Here is a 21,222-nt window from a genome sequence, read left to right as displayed (position 1 = left end):
AATTTACAATCATGGTAGCAGTCAAAATTTGTATTTTAAAAAAAATTGTATTTCTTATCTGTTATGTATTCCAAAAATATATTACATTCAATGTCTAATTTATAGAACACCTACTAAATAGATTTTAAAATTATTTTCTATTCCAAGTATACGACGTAAAAAAAAATCAAAAAATTTCAATCATTCACTAGCTATTTGTATCCCAAACATATTACAAATTAAAAATTTGTATATTTTTTTACTTTAAAATATGGCTGGTGATTCTGCACTTTCATCTCCTTTGGGTCCTTCTGCATGCGAAAAAGATACATAAATATTTCAATTCATTGAAGAGATAACTATAATTATTGATGTTGTCCAACATAGTGTCTTGGATGAAGTATTGACCTGAAACTCCCAAATCGAATACCTTAGTGACTGTCTAACCTTTAAATCCAATATTTGGATAGTAACTTATAAAGATCTTCATGTGAAGATCCAACAGTATAAAATACGATCTAGATCCATTTATAATCACTTTTTCAACTACCATTTTCATATCACTTCCAAAAAAATTAAAGAATCAACCGTTAATGAATACCTGATTGTTTTTGTATTTCACCGACAATCTCATAGTTCAACGAAATCAGTTGAATTCACTTCGATATCCCAATTGATTATTTCAAAATTTTCTTCCCTAATGGAAACAATCACAAATCAATTGAGTTCACTTCAACAAAGGTAGAAAAACTTTTACATGATTTATGAGATCCCTGGAAAAATTGAGGAATTTGATTTTAAAAAGGCAGGGTTTAAGTTACTTGAAAATATGAAATAATGGAATAAATCGTGAGAGAGAAAGATAATGATAGAATTAGGTGAAAAATTTAGAAAGAGAAAAGTGGGTAATGTGAACTTTTGTTTTTGGAAAACTACATAAATACGCCATAAAACTCAAAATAATTGCAAGTTCATACCCAAGTCCAAAGTAATTTATGAAATATTCATTCTCTCATAAATATACAACCCATACCCTCAATTCATTAAGACTGATAATTTTCGCTTAACTGATACAAAATCAATATTATATATTGTATTGGTATCATTAAAACTGATAATTTTGCTTAACTGATACTAAATAAGTATATATATTGTATTGGTATCATTACGGTTTCTTGTTCAGAAATTACTCATTAGTCAATGATACTATAAGAGTAAATATAATATCATTGACTAATGAGTAATTTCTGAGCAAAAACCTTATTGATAACAATTTCTTAATATAACAATTTCTTTGTATATTTAAACTCAGCTTAATGTCACTGTGAAATTCATAAGATCTATTAATGAAACTGAATTCTTCAACACTCATTGCATACAATTATTGGCTTCACGTGGCATAATCACTAAAATGATACAGTAGAAGAAAAACATACACATTACAGAAAAAGCTAGAGCTCTTAAATTCCCAAGTGGTGTGCCTATAAGTTTTTGGGGTGATTGTGTTAGGATTTCAATGTACATAACAAATAAACCGCCTTCTCCAGTTTTGAATGGGAAGACACCTTATGAAATACTGTATGGAGCGATGCCTATTCTGATCACTTAAGGTGTTTGGCTGCTTATGTTACGCTTGTAAATTACCAAGAAGTGATAAATTTTGCTGCAAGGGCTAAGAAAGTTGTTTTGGTTGCTATTCTGAAACTCAAAAGGGCTACATATCATATGACTTGGAGGATAAGATCTTTTTTGTCAATAGGGATGTGGATTTCAGATAATTTAGTTTCCTTTTAAGATAAATACAACATCAGATTTGGACATTTTAAGTATCACTCACATAGATCTTGTTGACATACTCACTAGTTTGTTAATTTGTTATCAATTCTTATCAAGTTGTTAGAGTAGATTTAGATTAAGTTGTTAAAGTAGTTCCTTAGATTTAGTCAACTTAGTTATATATTAAGTTGTTAGAATAGTCCTTTAGAATTAGTCAAGTTAGTTACATCTTACTTGTATTTAAGTTGATGCTACGTTTGAATAAAGGTCATTCAAGTTTGTTTGATTCTCAATCCCTTTATGGTTTCAGAGCCCCTCTAAAACTCTCACGAGTCTGATCCAATTTTTTTCCCTTTCTTTGCGTCCAAACATGGTTATTCCCGCTACCACCACTGAAAGTGCTGCTGCACTTTTACTACCACTCATGTGGTACAGTTCAATCCAGCTGCCTAATTACCTATCAAACTGCAAGGTAACCTCAACTTTGACACCTGGAAGGCTCAACTAGTGATACTACTCAATGGACACAAGCTCCTTGGGCATCATACTGGTACCAAATCTGCTCCGCCGACCACTATCACACTAACTGATAGAACCATCTCCAATCCTGAATATGAGTTGTGGTTTTGCCAAGACCAACTGATTTAACAGGCAATGATGGCATCCGTTGAATCCACCATTGCTCCACTGTTGTAGATGCCTCTTCGACAAAAATAGCTTGGGATCTCCTTCATACAACTTATGCCAATAAGAGCACACTCACATCTTCAGTTTGAGAGATCAGTTGCAAAACATGAAAAAAGTCTCCAAGACGGTTGCTACTTACCTACAGGAGATCAGATCGATTGCTGATGCTCTCAAAGTAGCAGGTTCTCCGGTGGCTGATGATGAACTAGCAGTCAAGATTTTGAGTGGCCTAGGTAGTGAGTACCATGAAATCACTGCTGATATAAGAGCGCGTGACACAGCCCTAAGCTTTGAGGAGCTATTCCAAAAAATCACGGACCATGAACTCTTCCTAAAAAATCAAGATATTGACAGATCATCCTCCTTCATCACGGCTGCAGTTGCACAAAGGACCAACTTCCAACCCTAACATCAGAAGAATAATCGTCACTTCCCAAATCAGTCTTCAAGACCACAACCCCCACGACAGACGGTCCCTGGAAATCAACAAAATGGGAGACAACCCAGGCAAGTGGTAAAGTGACAACTTTGTCAAAAGATTGGCAACACAGCTGATGTGTGTCGCTCAAAATTAAACACCCACTTTGAATCTAAGGTCAACTTTGTGTCAAATCATCACTCAGATGCATCTCCTTGGATCCTTGACTTTGGAGCAACCCATCATGTCACAACAGAGTCAAATAATCTTGAAGAATACATGGCAATGAGGAAGTTTCCATGGGTGACGGTAAAATTATTCCCATTACTCACACTGGTTTAACTCAACTTAAGGCTTTTAATTCCAATTTCATGCTCTTTAACACTCTTTGTACTCCAGTTATAAAAAAAAACCTTATTTCCGTTGCTAAGTTTTGCACTGACAATCTAACCTCAATTGAATTTTTTCCATACTCTTTTCTTGTGAAGGATCTCAAAACTCGGAGATTGCTGGTACAAGGCCGGAATAAATATGGACTCTATGAGTGGCCCCAGAGGGATCATGTGTCACCTTCCGCCAACTTCACCTCCACCAAAGTTTCCCGTCAACTGTGGTATCGTCGCTTGGGTCACCCTCATCTAAAAATCCTAGACTTATTACTGAATAACTTTTCACTTCCCTTTACCACAAAAGAAAAGTTTCATTTTTGTAATTCGTGCTCATCAAATAAAGCTCATCGCTTGCCATTTCAATGACTCACTTTAAATAGTAATGCACCACTTCAAACTTTGTTTAGTGATTTTTGGGGTCCATCACCCATTTTATCCATTGATAAAAAGTTGTATACTGTATTTTTGTTGATTATTACACCAAATATACTTGGTTGTATACACCAAATATACTTGGTTGTATACAATAAAAAATAAAAAGAAAGTCGCTTCAATTTTTGCAAACTTTCATCCTTTAGTGGAAAAAATTTTTAAACACAAAATTGTCTTACTTTATACTGATGAAGGGGTTGAATTCACAGGTCTTAAACAATACCTACAATGCCATGTCATTGAACATTTGATCTCCCCACCCTACACGCTCCGACGAGTTACAGTCGCTAAGCGATGACCTCGTCACCTTGTCGAAACAACTCGAACTCTTCTCGATGAAGCCTCACTACCATATGAATTGTGGTCCTTTGCCTGTCATCATGCAGTCTATATCATAAATAGACTCCCTACACCTGGTGTGAATAATGATTCTCCGTATTAGAAATTATTTGGTGAACCACCAAAATACTCTTCGCTGAAAATTTTTGGTTGTCTTTTTTATCCATGGCTTAAGCCATATACACAAAATAAGTTTCAGCCTAGATCTTCACTTTGTGTCTAATAGGAGTTTTTATTGTTCATCATGCACACCTTTGCTTTGATCTAGTATACTAAAAATTTTTGTCAGTCGTGATGTTCAATTTTGTGAAGACGTTTTTCCTTTCACTCAAATGTTTCACACTTGCAAAATAAGGATTTCAAGTTACAATGGGAAATCATAGAGTCCCAAGTCTGTAAGGATGCTCAGTCGACAGTCCAATTAAATTTGGACTCCAATCTAGTTCAAACTCTTCCACCTCCTATTCCTATCACCTTAACAGTTCCCTCTCATTCAAACACTCCAGAGTCCAGAATTGAAAGCCAACTACCAGCACTCTCCACTTCATCAGGTATGATTCCTATATTTACTCAACCTCCTTCGCTACTTAATGAAGCAACCCACAACTCTCGCCCATTACCCCATTCCCATTGTCTATCACACAACCAGCAGCGACCGAATCCACGAGCAATTATGCCACCTGCCGCTGCCCCACCACCATCCTGTGTTGTCACAAGGTCCAAAATAATATCTTCACACCAAAGAAAAAATTTAGCTTCTTGGCTCACCTTTCTCCCACTCCAAATACCTTTAACCATGTTGTTAAGCACATTGAATGGAAGAATGCAATGGATCTGGAATACGAAGCCTTAATGAGAAACCAAACTTGGGAACTAGTACCTAGGGACCTAATAAACAATGTTGTTGATTGTAAGTGGTTATTTCGCATTAAAAAGAAGGTTGATAGTTCTATTGATAGGTACAAGGCGCGATTAGTCGCAAAAGGTTTCACACAATGTCCAGGATTGGATTTTCATGAAACTTTCAGTCCGGTTGTCAAACCAACAACCATCAGAATTGTTCTTTCTATTGCAATTCAAAATAACTGGAAAGTTCAGCAGCTTGATGTGAATAATGCATTTTTGCAAGGTAACTTACAGGAGCAAGTATTCATGGCGCAGCCGAAAGGCTATGTCAATCCTGATTTTCCCAATTATGTCTGTCGTCTCAAAAAGGCCATTTACGGACAGAAACAAGCTTCTCATGCCTGGTATGAAGCTCTCAAATCTCACTTGACTACAATTAAGTTTGTTAAGTCTGAATCAGTTATTTCTCTGTTTATTTTCACATCCGAAACTGTCACGATGTATATTCTAGTGTATGTTGATGATATACTCATTACTGGAAATTACCCTACCTTAGTAACACATGTAATCAACTCTCTGGCTGACAAGTACTCCCTAAAGAACCTTGGTGAATTCAACTATTTTTTGGGGATCGAAGTTAAACATGTTCCAAATGGGATTGTCTTATCGCAATCCAAATACATACTTGAAATTCTCTTGGATGTGGATATGGCCGACTGCAAAGGAGTTATGACACCCATGTGCTCAAGCTCACCACCCATAGCAGGCGATGGTTCACCTCTTGCCGATACAACCTTGTATCGATGCACTATTGGTAAATTGCAATATTTATCATTAACGCGTACTGATATTTCCTTTGCAGTTAACAAACTATCACAATTTATGCAATCCCCAAGTTTGGAGCATTGGAAAGTAGTAAAAAGGGCGTTGCGATACCTCAAGGCATCATCAACGTCGTGTCTGCAAATATCTAGCCACTCTGATAGTAATATGTATATGTACGTTGATACTGATTGGGCAGGTGATCCCTGTGACAGAATCTCCACATCTAGTTACATACTCTTCTTGGAACCAAATCCGATTCGTTGGTGCTCTAAGAAGCAATAATAAGTTGCTCGTTCCTCTACTGAAGCATAATACAAATCAGTAGCCAATGCACTCTCTGAACTTACTTGGGTACACAACCTGTTGACTGAACTGCGATATCAAGTCTTGCAAATGCCAAGCATTTTTTGTGATAATATTGGGGTTTCATATATCAGCAAAAACCCTGTCTTCCACATTAAGATGAAGTACATTGCAGTAGACTTTCACTACTTCCGCAACAGTGTGAACTCAGGTAGAGTAGTAGTCAAATATTTTCCTGTCGGGGATCAAATTGTAGACACTCTCACAAAGCCGCTGCCCAAGCTTGCCTTCCTTCGATGTTTATCCAAGTTAGGCGTTGTTGCACCATACCTAACTTGAGGGGGTGTGTTGACACACTCACTACTTTGTTAGTTTGTTATCAATTCTTATCAAGTTGTTAGAGTAGATTTAGATTAAGTTATTAAAGTAGTTCCTTAGATTTTTCAACTTAGTTATATATTAAGTTGTTAGAATAGTCCCTTAGAATTAGTCAAGTTAGTTACATCTTACTTGTATTTAAGTTGATGCTACGTTCGAATAAAGGTCATTCAAGTTTGCTTTGATTCTCAATCTCTTTAGATCTGTGGTCCATTTCTTTCCTTCTAATCCTCCTGGTTCATTAGATATTAGTGAGCAACCTCAACCTTTGCCTAACTTGGTTGGAAACATGCAAGATGATAACACCTCAGACTTCGAAAGAGATAAGTAAAGGTTCATCCAAGTCTCCTATTATTTTTAGTTTAGAGTCAACTTCAAATAAACATATATTTTAGCACATAAAGAATTAGGTGGCTCATAAGCTATCAAACCTGAAGGTCTTTGAGTCCTCTTTCTAACGGCCCCAAGTTTGCTAAATTTCGAGCTCGGAGTAAAAAGTTATGTCAGTTTTGAGTGAAGCCTCACTAGTTATAACATTTAATCCATTTGAGAAAAGAGTATTTTATTTTTTCCTTTGACCACTAGGATTAACCACATTTTTACTCACCCAATTAAGGGTCTAATCAGACGCGAAGTCATTTTTCATGTATCTAAACACTTGGGTACTTAAGCGAGGTTTCAAAAGGAGAAAAGGGCTAAGTTTCTAGCGTTTATCAAGATTTGTGGAATTCATCAAGAAAATCATTCTTTTCAAGTATGTAAGGCTTACCACAGTGATGAACTCGTTCTTCCTCACGCCATACATCTAAATTCGTCCTTAAAATCCTTATATTAAGAGAATGTTGAGTAGTTCTTGATTGTTGTTTCGTACTTTAACAATGGGAATGTTGAGTTTATTAGGTTGAGCATCTTGAGAATAAGTTGTGATTTTTGATAGGAATTATGTGAAATTTCTATGAATTCGTGCTAGGTTTGTGAATCAAAAAGATTTTAGAAGAAATCACTCGATTCTGGATGAGTTAGGTACCGAATTGAAGTAGAAAAATTCATTAGAATTCTGGGCAGGGGTGTGGGCGTCGCACCACCCATAGAGCCCGAACTCCTGCCCAGTAGTTTGGGGCCTCGGCCAGTAATTTAGGAACTGGCGCCCTACGCCACTTAGTATGCCAAAGCCGCCTCGTCTTTTTCTTTTGGGGTTCATTTATGTACGTGTTCCTTTGAATTGTGACTATGTTCTCTTCTTCGTCTTAGCTCCTAAATTCTCTATTAATCCTTGAGAAATCGTACATATCCTAATCACATGGATTTATTTGCATTTAAAATTAAAGTGAGTTTAAGAGGAAAATTTAAGAGGTCCTTTTGAATCATTTTGAAAATTCTTTCGTAATTAAGTATAGTTTTAAAGTAAGTATGAGAATGAGAAGTGCTGCATTCATGATTTGAAAAGAGTATATAGTAACTAAAAAGTCTCAAATGTAACACTTTCACATTTTGAAAGAGGGAAAGTTGATTCTAAATGAGTTTATTTGTTCAGAGAAGTTTCAGAGTATTACCTTTTTTAAGAGGATCTTTTGAGTATTTACAACAAATTAAGAAAGAGTTATGATTTATACATTTGAGAATGAGTTTATATATTATTTGGAGTAGTATTGAGCACTAATATGAGGATAAGTTCAGAGAACTCACATTCCTCATAAACCATGTAGCAACATGGTTAAGGGTCGTACTTTTTAGACGATTTCTTATTGCTTTTAAATATAGCTTAGTGGATCCACTTAGTTGAGGTGTTCTATACCCCGGTCAGGTATAGAACAGTTCTGGCAGTTTGTACGAAACATTGTGTAATCACATAACTCATAGTGATGATTATCGATTAGACAATCTCCCAAATAAGATAAAAGAATAACTTTCTGTATTTGTATACTTATTGAGTTGATATTTACCGTTTTTAATATTGCATCTCTTATTATTGCTTTAATATATGGGAGTTGAGTTGAGGTGAGTACTGTCTTCCCATGTTATCAGTTCAGTTATCTATGTTTCAATTTTCCGTGTATGCTCGTACATTCAATGTACTAATGTCATTCGACCTGCATCTTATTTATGATGCAGATACATGTTAAGGGTCATCAACAGGCACTTTGTTTACAATATTTGCACTACAACTAGCTTTGGTGAGCCACCTTGCTTTTCGGTGGGCTCCACATTTATATTTCTTCTTTGTAAAGATGTCGTGGGTTTTCTCCCTGCATCTATCATAGTATTTAGACTTCGTAGATAGTTAGAAGTTGGATAGTCTTTCATTATTTTCTTTTGTTGAGATGTTTTGAGGTCTTGAGACGCTTATCTATACGCTGTTAGTCATTTTCATGCATTTATTTGAGTTAAGAGTTAACTTGAGACTTTAAAGTTTAAATTGAAATTAATGGTCCCTATTTTTCTTGAGTTAGTCTTTTGCTAAGTAGTCAGCAACTTTTCACTCAATAATACAAAATTAATTAGTTTATACATCAATAATGAGAACAACTTTTATGAATACAAGAAAGAAATTTTAACTAATTTTCTAAAGTGCTATGTATGTGAGACTTTGGGAATGGATTATTCACCCTGACTCCAAATTTTCTTCTATTTTACTCTCTTCATTTTCATGATTTTTGTTGGTAAAACGAGTTTAAGTTATATATATATATATATATATATTGTTGGTAAGAGATCAAAGCAGTGAATTTCAAAAATAGCATGTTAGCGGAAACGTGAAGTTAAAGAACAAGGAAGAATAACAATATTTAACGTGGTTCGTTCGGATCAAAATGATCCTACGTCCACCAAAGAACAACTGCACCAATATTTATTTCACTCTATAAAGAATACAAGTGAATAACTACAAGAAAGAGAACACAAATGCCTTAGAAGGTGAGAAGGCAAGTGACAGGATGATTTGAAAATGAATTAAGAGCTACCTATTTATAGGAATAAATTCATCCTATTGATGTCATCCATGACATCACTATGTGTCAAAATTGTGAAGGTTAAGAATATGAAACGATTTTATGGTTTGCCTAAATTTCACCTACCAAGATACTATCTTTGACTTTTATTTTGTACTAATATCTTCCTACCAAATATTTGTTAATTCATCTTCCATTTAGTTTGATTCCATAAGAACCAAACCAACTCTTTCAATCTCCACCTTGGTTTGTGTTCCAAGCATGCGTATAAACAACTCCAGCCAAAACTTCTAAGCTTACTGGGCAATCCCGTTGTAAGAAACAAGAAGAATCAAACCTTTGTTGAACATACCAGCTCCACCTAGCAGTTGTTCTCTTAGAGTTGCATCAATTGATGCATACTCCCACCAAGTCCTTGTAGTGTGCAAAGTTGGCAAGCGGGACTATTTTGGTCAACATGTCTGCAGCGTTATCGTATGTGATAACCTTCTCAACCTTGATAGCTCCCTCTTCTACGACATCTCGAATAAAATGGAATCTGACATCAATGTTTTTGGTGCGCTCATTAAATCATTGATTTTTAATCAAATAAATAGCACTTTGACTATCACATCTTAGAATTGGTTCAGATTGAACCGAACTCAATTCTACCACCAAACCTTTGAACCAGATAGCTTCTTTCACATCCTTCCGTTGCTGCCATATATTCTGCCTCTGTTGTAGACAAAGCGACAATAGACTGTAAAGTCAATTTCCAACTAACTGCACTGCCAACGAGAGTAAAGATGTATCCAGTTGTGGAACTCCTTCGATCAAGATCCCCTGCATAGTCAGAATCTACACAACCGAGAATTGAAATACCTTCACTTTTTCGGAAGGTTAGGCCAACATTAGGAGCTCCTTTGAGATATCTCAATATCCACTTGACAACTTCCCAATGCCTTTTTCCTGGATTTGCCATGCACCTGCTTACCACACTTACAGATTGGGCAATATCTGGACGTGTGCACACCATAGCATACATTATGCTACCAACTGAGCTCGCATAAGGAACCTTTGACATATGCTCCACCTCATCCATTGACTGAGGCTTTTGTAACTCTGAAAGCTTGAAATGAGAAGCTAACGCTGTACTTACAGGCTTGCTCATATGCATATTGAATCTTTCAAGAACTTTCTCGATGTACCTCTTTTGAGAAAGATGTACAACACCATTTTCTCTTGAAATCTTCATTCCAAGAATTTTCTTTGAAACTCCCAAATCTTTCATGTCAAATTCATCATTCAACAGTTTCTTTAAAATATTTATCTCTGTGATGTTGTTAGCAGCAATAAATAAGCATATCATCAACATACAACAATAGATAAATCATAGAATTACCAGACATCTTCTTGTGATACACACAGCTATCAAATGCACTCCTCAAAAATCCATATGTAGTCATGAATGCATCAAATCTCTTGTACCACTGTCTAGGGGATTGCTTTAAACCATACAAAGACTTCTTCAATTGGCATATATGGTCTTCTTTTCCTTTAGCTTGGAAACCTTTAGGTTGATCCATATAGATTGTCTCTTCTAGATCACTATGTAAGAAAGCAGTTTTGACATCAAGCTGTTGAAGCTCTAAATCAAATTGTGCAACCAATACTAATAGCACATGAATTGAGCTATGTTTCACTACTGGAGAGAAGATCTCATTGTAGTCAATTCACTCCTTCTGACTGAAACCCTTTGCAACCAATCTCACCTTGAACCTAGCATCTTCAACTTCTGGAATACCTTCTTTCTTTCTGTAGACCCATTTGCATCCAACTATCCTCATCTCCTTGGCCTTTTAACTAAGACCGATGTCTCATTTTTGTGAAGAGTCTCCATCTCTTCCAACATGGCTAACTGCCATTGTGCAGCATCTTTGCAAGAAGTTGCTTCAACATATGAAGAGGGTCGAGATCCTTAATCTCTTCTTCTGCAGCTACGAACGCATGTGCAATCAGATTTTCTTGCTCAATAAGATGTTCCGGTTTCCGTATCTGTCTTTTGTCCCTTCCCTTCGCAATTGTGTATGGTTCATTGGGAGAAAGTTCTTCAAGATCTGCATCTTTTGACTCATCAATTTGAGTCTCTTGATCTCGTTCCTTGGTAAGCTCCACCAGTAGCTCCACCTGCTCGTTGTTCCCGTCCCTTAATAACTCCATAGAAACTTTACGGGGATCAAGTATAGAGGATTCATCAAAAGTAACAACTCTACTAACTACAAATTTGAGTAAAGACAAACACCAAAGTTTGTACCCTTTTACTCCATTTACATATCCTACGAATATGGCCTTTTTAGCCCTTGGTTCAAGATTTCCTTCATTAACATGATAATAAGCTGGACACCCAAATATTCGCAAGTATGAATAGTTAGAGGATTCACCTGACCGCACCTCATTCGGAGTCTTAAAGTCAATCGCTGATGCTGGAGATCGATTGACAATATGAGAAGCAGTATGAACTGCTTCAGCCCAAAATACTTTGGATATCTTGGCTTGTAAGAGCATACAACGAGCCTTCTCAAGAAGAGTTCTGTTCATTCTCTCGGCAACTCCATTCTGCTGTGGTGTGTGCCTGACCGTCTTATGTCTTGCGATCCCATGAACCTTGCAGATATCATTGAACTCTTCACTGCAAAACTGCAAGCCATTGTCTGTGCGAAGATACTTGATTTTTCTCTCCATTTGATTTTCAACCAAAATCTTCTAGTCTTTAAATGCTTCAAAAGCATCACCTTTTGTCTTCAGGAAACGCACCCAAACCTTTCGTGAAAAATCATCAATGAATGTGAGAAGATACCTCTTTCCTCCCTTCGATGGAAGCTTAGAGGGACCCCATAAATATGAATGGATGTAGTCTAGAACCCTTCCCGTCTTGTGTTTGCCAGTGCTAAAGCTGACCTTTTTCTGCTTCCCTAAGACGCAGTGCTCACAAAATTCGAGTGTGCTAATCTTCTCACCATTCAAAAGGTTTCGGTTGCTCAATATCTCCAATCCTCGCGCGCTCATATGGACTAGTCTCATGTGCCATAATTTTGCCTGGTCATCATTAGATAACTGCAGTGTAGATGTATTTACAGAGCCAGTAATGGTGCTTCCCGCAAGTGTGTAAAGGCCATCCTCCAGCTTGGCCTTCAACATGACTAAAGATCCTTTAGTCACTTTCATAGTTCCTCCTTCACTCATGTACTTATAGCCTTGTTTATCCAAAGTAGCCAGGGAGGTCAAATTCTTTTCAGATCAGAAACATGACTGACTTCTATAATAGTCCTCACGATTCTATCATGGCAGGGAACACTAACTGAACCAATGCCAACTATTTTACAAGTTGCATTATTGCCCATTAATACAGTTCCTCTGCTTGTTTCATAGCTGCTGTACCAATCTTTTCGGAATGTCATATGCAGAGTACAACCAGAGTCTAAGACCCATTTGTTGTCATAGACTCCACTATTGCATGTTGTTGTTAGTACATAATCATCATCATTATCATGTACTTGCTCAACAATGGATGCACTCACATTTTCTTTGGACTTCGATATAGGGCAATCTCGTTCAAAGTGCCCCTTCTTGGGACAGCCCCAACACTCCGCATTCTTTTTGTTCACACGAGACTTTGATCTGTACTTCGATTTGCTCCTTCCCTATTGGCTAGTACGACCTCTTACAAAGAGTCCACTAGCTTCGTCACTTTTGTCTCCTTCAAAATGTATTCGCACATCACAAGAGTTAAGTGCTTGCCGCACTTGCTCAAGTTTGATAGGTTGTTTGCTATACATCATTGAATTCTCAATATCACGATATTTTGAAGTCAATGAAAATAGCAAAGAACATGTAAGCGTCTCCTCGTTCTTTTTAATTCCAGCAGTTTGTAAGTCCATCACAAGTTTATTGAACGCATCTAGATGGTCTTGCAACAAAGTACCTGAATCCATCTTAAATGTATGAAGACGCCGTTGTAACAACATTCTTGTTGTCACTGACTGGTCCTGGTAAAGCCCTTCCAGCTTTTCCCATAATTCTTTGGCCATCTCTTCGGTACTTGTACTCACTTCACAGAGTACGTTAGGTGCAAGGGACAGTTGGATTACACTCAATGCATCTCCTTCAATCTTCTCCTTGTCGGAATCTGATATCTTATCGGGATTTTTTCCATCAATAGCATGGATTGAACCTTCCCTCCGTAGTAACGCCATCATTTGGATTTTCCAGATATTGAAGTTGTTGCGCCCACTAAATCTATCAATTTCAAACTTCAACTATTTTTTTTACTTGTTCTTCCTTTTCTAATACAATGTATTTGGAACTACAGAAAACCAAAGTAATCATTTTCTGATGTGGAAGTTCAGACTGTGCTGCAACCACAGAGCATACTCAGACAGAACTTTGCTTCTGATACCAATTGTTAGCGGAAACGTGAAGTTAAAGAACAATGAAGAACAACAATATTTAACGTTGTTCGGATCAAAATGATCCTACGTCCACCAAAGAACAACTGCATCAATATTTATTTCACTCTATAAAGAATACGAGTGAAATACTACAAGAGAGAGAACACAAATGCCTTAGAACGTGAGAAAGCAAGTGAGAGGATGATTTGAAAATGAATTAAGAGCTACCTATTTATAGGAATAAATTCATCCTATTGATGTCATCCATAACATTACTATGTGTCAAAATTGTCAAGGTTAAGAATATGAAACGATTTTATGGTTTGCCTAAATTTCACCTACCAAGATACTATCTTTGACTTTTATTTTGTACTAATTATCTTCATACCAAATATTTGTTAATTCATCTTCCATTTAGTTTGATTCCACAAGAACCAAACCAACTCTTTCATAGCATCAAAGATGGCACAATCAAGAAAGATTATCTTACCAAGAACGAATATTTCCAGTTCATCAGGCTTTGAGGATCTAAAATTAGCATAGAACAGATGGACTAGAGGCTCATAAGCAAATTTAGGAGTGGATGAGAAAATGTTAGCTCCACATTAATTTCCTCAACAAAACTAGGAAATGCGAGTTTCATAAGTGACACTCCACGTTAATTGTCTCCTCTACCCTCCGAAAACATCCCACCTCCACTTCCTTCTCTGCCTCCATTCCTTCCACCCCACACACTCCTATCCTTCACCCCACCCCATAGCGTTTTTACACCTTTATTCAAGGTGAGTTTCAACGTAAGATTGTGGGTTTTTTATATTTACTGTACTTAACATTCCTACAACAAACTAGCAAGCAACATCACTTGATAATTCCATCAATTAATTGATGCAACTCAAGTGAACTTTAAGCAAATTTTAAGAGTGGGCAAAAATTTGGGACAATCTAATTCACTTTCCTCTTAGTAATAATATACAAAATAAATGGTTGAAAACCGTGTTTCTAAACAATGCTTGCTTAGTACTTAAGAAAGACCTTACACCATTAAAAGTATTCCTACACGAAATAGGTATATTATTAATTTGATTGTTTAACTAAAATTCTTGTTAAAGACTTCTTCAAATAGTATTTTTCTATAATCCAGAAGAGACAACTTGAATGGATGGAACAGATCTTCAACAACAACAACAAGAACAACAACACCTTTCCCTGTGAAAAATCCCACAAATGAATTCTAGGGAAGATAGAATGTATGCAAACCTTACCAACTATACTCTTATTTGATTCAGGCCAACTATTTCAGATCTTCCTTCAATTTATTATTGTATCGTTTGAGATTCAGCATCGTTTAGTCTATAAGTAGGAATAGCCATTAAAGGATTTTCTCTGCTTGTTGCTAACCCAAAGTGCTCCTCAACATCCAAATCACTAGGCTCCATACCATTTGGAAGCTCCCAATCAAAGCAATGCACCAGTTGTGCTACTGTAAGTTGGACAATGATGATCCCCAACTGCATTCCAGGGCAACTTCTTCTGCCAGAGCCAAATGGTAAAAGTTGGAAGTCACGTCCACGAATGTCTATACTGCTCCCAACAAACCTCTCGGGCAAAAACTTTTCAGCCCCTGGCCAAATATTTGGATCCCTTTGAATAGCAAAATAATTAATCATGATCCGGGATCCTTTATGTATGTGGAAGTTATTGACTATACAATCTTCCATGGCCTCGTGAGGTATTAGTGGCGCTACAGAATGCAGCCTCAGGCCCTCCTTTACAACCATGTCTAAGTAGTTCAAATTCTCCAAGTCTGATTCTTTTACCATTTTTTCAAGTCCTACCACTTGTTCCAGCTCTTTTTGGAGTTTCTTCATCACATGAGGGTGCCGAAGAAGCTCCGTAAGTATCCATTCTATAGCTGTTGCTGAGGTGCCCACTGCTGCAATTAGCATATCCTGTTATAGAAAGGGAAATCAGTACAAACAACCTAATAATAGAAGTATATCGATGGGATAAAATAAACGTACGAAGAGGATAGCTTTTATATGTCTACGATCAAACTGAAATTCTGTTTCTCCTGATTGCATAATGTCCAACATGGTGTCAACAAAGTCTTTGGATTGCTTCTGGTCACGAAACTGGACATGTTCATCGATAATCTTCTCAAGAAACTCATCAAGCACCTTTGAAAGATCTTTGAGCCGGCGAGTGAGTCCCTGAAGATCAATTACACCAAGGAAGGGGAAAAAATCACCAAGATTTGGTGTTGCTGCTAAATGCTCCACATCATTAACAACAGCTTTAAATCCCCTCTTATCCAAATCTTCATCCATGTACTTCTTTCCAAATACCATCAAGCAAGTCAAGTCAGCACTCAAAGACGAAATCTTTGCACTAAGATCAACAACAACGCGATCATCATTTTTAAGTGATTTAATCATAAGCTCAACTTGCTCCCTTCTCATGGATTGAAATGAATTGATCTTTTGGTTACTCAAAAGGTGCTGAGTGCACAATTTGCGCATGTTGCGCCAGTATGGTCCATACTTTGCGGTTATCAGATTCTTCTGTCCATATGCCAAATACTGAGCTGCCTCGTTATGAGGCCTACTAGCAAAGATATGATCATATGTCTTGAGGACCTTCTCGGCTGTTTCTGCAGACGAGACAACGATTGTAGGTACTAGTCCCAGTCTAACATACATAAGTGGACCATGTGTTTTTGCTAGTTCTTGTAAATCTCTGTGTGGATTTTTTCCTAACAAGTGAAGATGTCCTATAATGGGAAGGCCTTTTGGACCTGGAGGATATCTTTTCCTATTTTGGATGTTGTTTAGCAAGGCATACACAACAAATATAACAACTAGTGTTGCCCATACAAAAGCCATGTCTAATACTTACTAAACTCTTTTAGCTTCTAAATGACCTCTAACGGAAAGTGTCTAGAGATCTCAATTATATAATGGCTGGAACCATAGAAAAATAATCATTGCATTATTTGGTAATGTGTGAAAATATATTTCGGAAAATGTCCTCCCTAATAATACTAAGGAAAACAAGTTCCATAAGTGACATTCCACATTAATTGTCTCCTCCCTCGTTACCCTATAACACACCTCACCTCCACGTCCGTCCCTGCATCCCCACACTCCTATGTAAGATCGTGTATTTTTTTTTTTTTTTACTATACTTTATATTCCTACAACAAACTAGCAAGTAGCAAGTAGCAAGCAACAAGCAACATCACTTGCTAATTCTATCAATTTAATTTATGTAACTCGAGCAAACTTTAGGCGAAAATTTGGGACGATCTAATTCACTTTCCTCTTAGTAAAAAATAACTAGGTGAGAACCATGTCTGTATTAGAATTGACTTATCTTAAGTGTTTTAAATTTGAAATCGATATAACTTTTAAGTACTTTAATTCGGGGAATTTAAGAAATTAAAGTAGTTATAAGCTAGAATGCTAAAAATAAGTCAAATAGGCTCCATATAATCAAACATTTTTTTCTCTGCTTTGATTATCTCTTTTCTATAAAATTTATTCAATGATTTAAAAATAGAAAATTTATTCAATGAGTTAACAATATCAAATTCAAAGTGGAAGAATATCCATCAAATCTTTAAAGCTTGTTTGGATGATTATTAGCTTATTGTGTTGTTTGGTTTAAATATTATATTTTGTTTGACTGATAGTTAAATTTTATTATATCGTACTGTTAAAACTTATTGTTATGTAATGATGAAAAATCACATTTTATGTATTGATCGATTTGGTGTGATTGCGCCGTTACAATATTTTAAATCTTTTTCTTTTATCCTACATAATGGAAAACGATATTAATATAATCTATTCAACCTATGTATTCATGAAAACACTACAGTACAGTATTATACGATACATTATGAAACAATATGAAACTATCATCCAAACAAATATAAAGGTAGGTCCTATAAAGTGGTGGTTAGATCGATTTTCTCATATGTAGAGGAATGTTTGCCAATCAAGTACTTTCATTTTCAAAAGATACAAGTTGTGGAAGTAAGGATGTTGAGATAGATATACGAGCATACTCGTATCGGAAAGATAACATTAGGGTTACGTTGATGATATCCAAGACAACAAAAGAGTGACATCTATGAAGAACAGGACGAGATAGTGAGTCTGAGATGATTTAGTCATATGAGAAGTTCGACATACTCATACGGTGATTTGATGATTTTGTATTTTTGATATTGAGTACCGTACATCACTTTTGACAAGATAAAGTATTTGTACTACATTAATGGCTCCTAAAAATTAAATAATACTATGTGCACCCACTAAATTACACTTTCTTTTCTATTATAAATAAATGGGAAAATGATATGAAATAACAAATTGTTAATTTAAAATAAATTTTATAATCACAGTTTTATTTAATTTTGATTTGTATCAAATACTTTGTCGTTCACCTCTCTCCCTAAATCTCGCTCTCTTCTCTCATTTTTGTACAAACACAAATGTATAAATTGTGTTTATGCTTGTATAATGCGAGAGAGAATTGTACATACAAATACATATCGCTTCGTCATATACACTTATAAATTATACAATACAAATCTTCCTCTATCCAGTTCTCTTTTGTTTTTCTCTCTTTTTATACAAACACAAATTATAGAAAATACAATGTAAAAATTTGTGTTTATATAAAGCGAGAGAGAGATTTGATAAACAAATATAATTGTTTTAACTCGATTCAATTGTATATGAATTCAAATTTTATGCAGATATACAAACACAAAGAAAAATACATATACAAACACAATTTTCATAGACACATATCTTTGATTTATACAAATCAAATGCCTGCGATTTTATACAATCAGATGTTACCTGCAATTTTTACAAATCTGATATTTCATAGCAAACTATGTTTGTTATGAAATGCAAATAACAAAATTATAGCTATAGAAACGGTAATATAATTTTTATGTCTGCTAAACTTAAAATTTATTCATAAATAAATTAAGGGACGTTATATATTTTACATTTTTATATGTTAGACTTCATCTAAGTATAGCGTAGGTCTTTAAATATTTTTCTTTACCAAAAAAAGTGTTGGATATTTTAAATTAATTTGAGACATTTTAGTTTATGATATAAGCACTCATTAAGTTGATGACAAATGTGCATACGTCATAATACTTTATTCCCAAGGTTATTTCCTTTGCCTCAAAAGTATTAATTCCCTTAATCTCCAAGTAATGTTTTCCTCTTCTCCAAATTTGAAGGCCTAAACTCTTCTATGTATAAGTTGATGAAGTCTTGAGGAAAGACAACCAAGTGAAGAGTAAGACTTAACCAATTTCAAATATCCCCTTCCGACTTGCTTTATTTTGTAGTATTTATATTTTGTTGATTCATGTGTCCTTTAATTAATTAGAGAAGACATGTTTAAACATGCGAAAGTATTTTATATCGCTGAAATAATTTTTTAGGACAATGTCTAGCACGACTAAAGAATTATATATATATATATATATATATATATATATTAATTGAGAATAATATTGTAGTAATATTTATCTTAATTCTTGTATTATTATTATTTTGATACTATAATTTCCCTATCTTTATCATATATTTTCCAAACAAAGTACTTAAATTTGCTAGGAAAATATTAGAGTAAAGAGTTGTTCACATCAATATGAAAATTCAAAGTGAAAGGATATACACCAAAACTTAGCAGCTTGTTTGGATGATTGTTAGCTAGTGTATTTTATCGTGTTATTAATTTAATAAATATAATATTTCTTTTGATTAACAGTTATATTTATTTTCTTTTCCTATTGTGGATGTTGTTTAGCAAGGCATGGACAACAAAAATAACAACTAATGTTGCCGATATTCCTTATACACACGTTGAAAGATTCAATTTCTCGGTGCGCAATAACCTTATCTCAATAATAAATATTATATTTAAATAGATTTAATTATTCTTCATCATACATAATATTATGTATTAATAATTAATAAACCTATAAATAAATAGATACGAGGTAAAACATAAATAGTAAAAATAAAATGATAAAATAATATAAAAAGTAACGGTGCATGCAATCACACCAAACCAATGTAACTTTTCGTCATTACCAAGTAATAAATTTACATAATATAATATAATATAATTTAAGCTATAATTAAAATAAATATAATGTTTTTAAACTAATGATAGATAACAACCATTCCACAAAGGTGAGGAGTTATCCTAAACTTAATATAAATTTGTACAATAATAGAATATCAAATGGTTCTCTTACCTCAATATATAATTTAAGTATTATATTATATATTGTACTAATACATTAATCGCTCAAAAATTATAAAATAATGTATGTGCACCCACTAGAAGACATTTTCTATTATAAAAAGATTTGGAAAATCATTTAACTCTTATTTTGTTACATTATAATAATAAGAAGTTCTTTTTTTTGGTCAAACCTATGACTAAACGAGTATCATAAACAATCTCTTACAATTATTGGAGAAGTAATTGAAGGAACGTCATATATTTAATTTTTTATTCGTTTGACTTCATCTAATTATTGTGTTGAGTCTAATGTTCTTCTAAAACCAGAAGAAGTACTTAAATTTGATCGAAAAATATTAGAGTAAAGAGTTGTTCACTTAACAAGTTGACATCAATATGATGAATCTACAAAGTAGAAGAATATCAACCAAAATTTAATAGCTTGTTTGGATGATAATTAGCTTATTGTATTATTTGGTTTCAATACAATTTTTCTTTTGATTAATAGTTAATTTTTATTATATCTTATTTTTAAAATTCGTTGCTTTGTAATGAAGATGTCACAACCCAAAAACGGTTGTGATGACACTCGTCTTATCCCACCAAGACAAGTTAGCCTAGGATTCAATATCTAACAAAGTGCGAAAATAAACAACAATCCAACAACAATTTCTATTATGAAAACAAGTCAACTTAATTCAATCCCCAAAACCAGGTTATCACGTGCACAAGCCTCTAATGTAAAGATTAAAATTGAAATAAAATACGAGTCTAAAATGAAGTTGTCTTTTAAGTAAAAACAAAGTCATAAACTGGAGTAGGAAAGTTCACTGAGATAAGAAGCAGCTACCTCACAATCCTCCACAAGATGCCTTGGAAACGAAGAGAATGAGAGGTATCACGAAGATCCGGGCTCGTAACCTGCAAAAATTTGTAGAAGCAAGGGGTGAGTACCAAACCACGCGGTACCCAACAAGTCAACCTCTAAACACAAGTTAAGTGAACAAAATATGGGTACTCCTTACACCCTATATCAACCTCCACTCTATAGCCTAACAGTTCAGAGTTTACCAAACACACAACTCAATAACCACACTCTATCAGCTTACATATTCTCAATAACAACTCAATATTCAACACTCACAAGTTTCACAGAGGAACACTCACAAGATCAGCAAAACACAATA

General features: G+C 35.0%; 1 protein-coding gene and 1 long non-coding RNA gene across 2 annotated transcripts; both read right to left on the bottom strand.

Annotated features, from left to right (window-relative positions):
* Nucleotides 1-118: 118 nt before the first annotated feature.
* Nucleotides 119-1,009, bottom strand: LOC114075081. The gene is made up of 2 exons (XR_003575420.1): nucleotides 581-1,009; nucleotides 119-290 (listed from the first exon to the last, which is right to left on the bottom strand). It is a non-coding gene; the product is annotated as an uncharacterized LOC114075081 (long non-coding RNA).
* Nucleotides 1,010-14,850: 13,841 nt separating this feature from the next.
* Nucleotides 14,851-16,650, bottom strand: LOC107006725 (cytochrome P450 CYP736A12-like). The gene is made up of 2 exons (XM_015205241.2): nucleotides 15,769-16,650; nucleotides 14,851-15,696 (listed from the first exon to the last, which is right to left on the bottom strand). Exons 1-2 carry the CDS (start codon nucleotides 16,627-16,629, stop codon nucleotides 15,064-15,066), a joined length of 1,494 nt encoding a protein of 497 aa, XP_015060727.1. The 5' UTR covers nucleotides 16,630-16,650; the 3' UTR covers nucleotides 14,851-15,063.
* Nucleotides 16,651-21,222: the final 4,572 nt, after the last annotated feature.

The sequence above is a fragment of the Solanum pennellii genome, chromosome 12 (assembly GCF_001406875.1).
Source record: "Solanum pennellii chromosome 12, SPENNV200".
Lineage (NCBI taxonomy): Eukaryota > Viridiplantae > Streptophyta > Magnoliopsida > Solanales > Solanaceae > Solanum > Solanum pennellii.
Note: the sequence above shows the minus strand (reverse complement) of the source record. Positions and strands in the feature narration are given on the sequence as shown.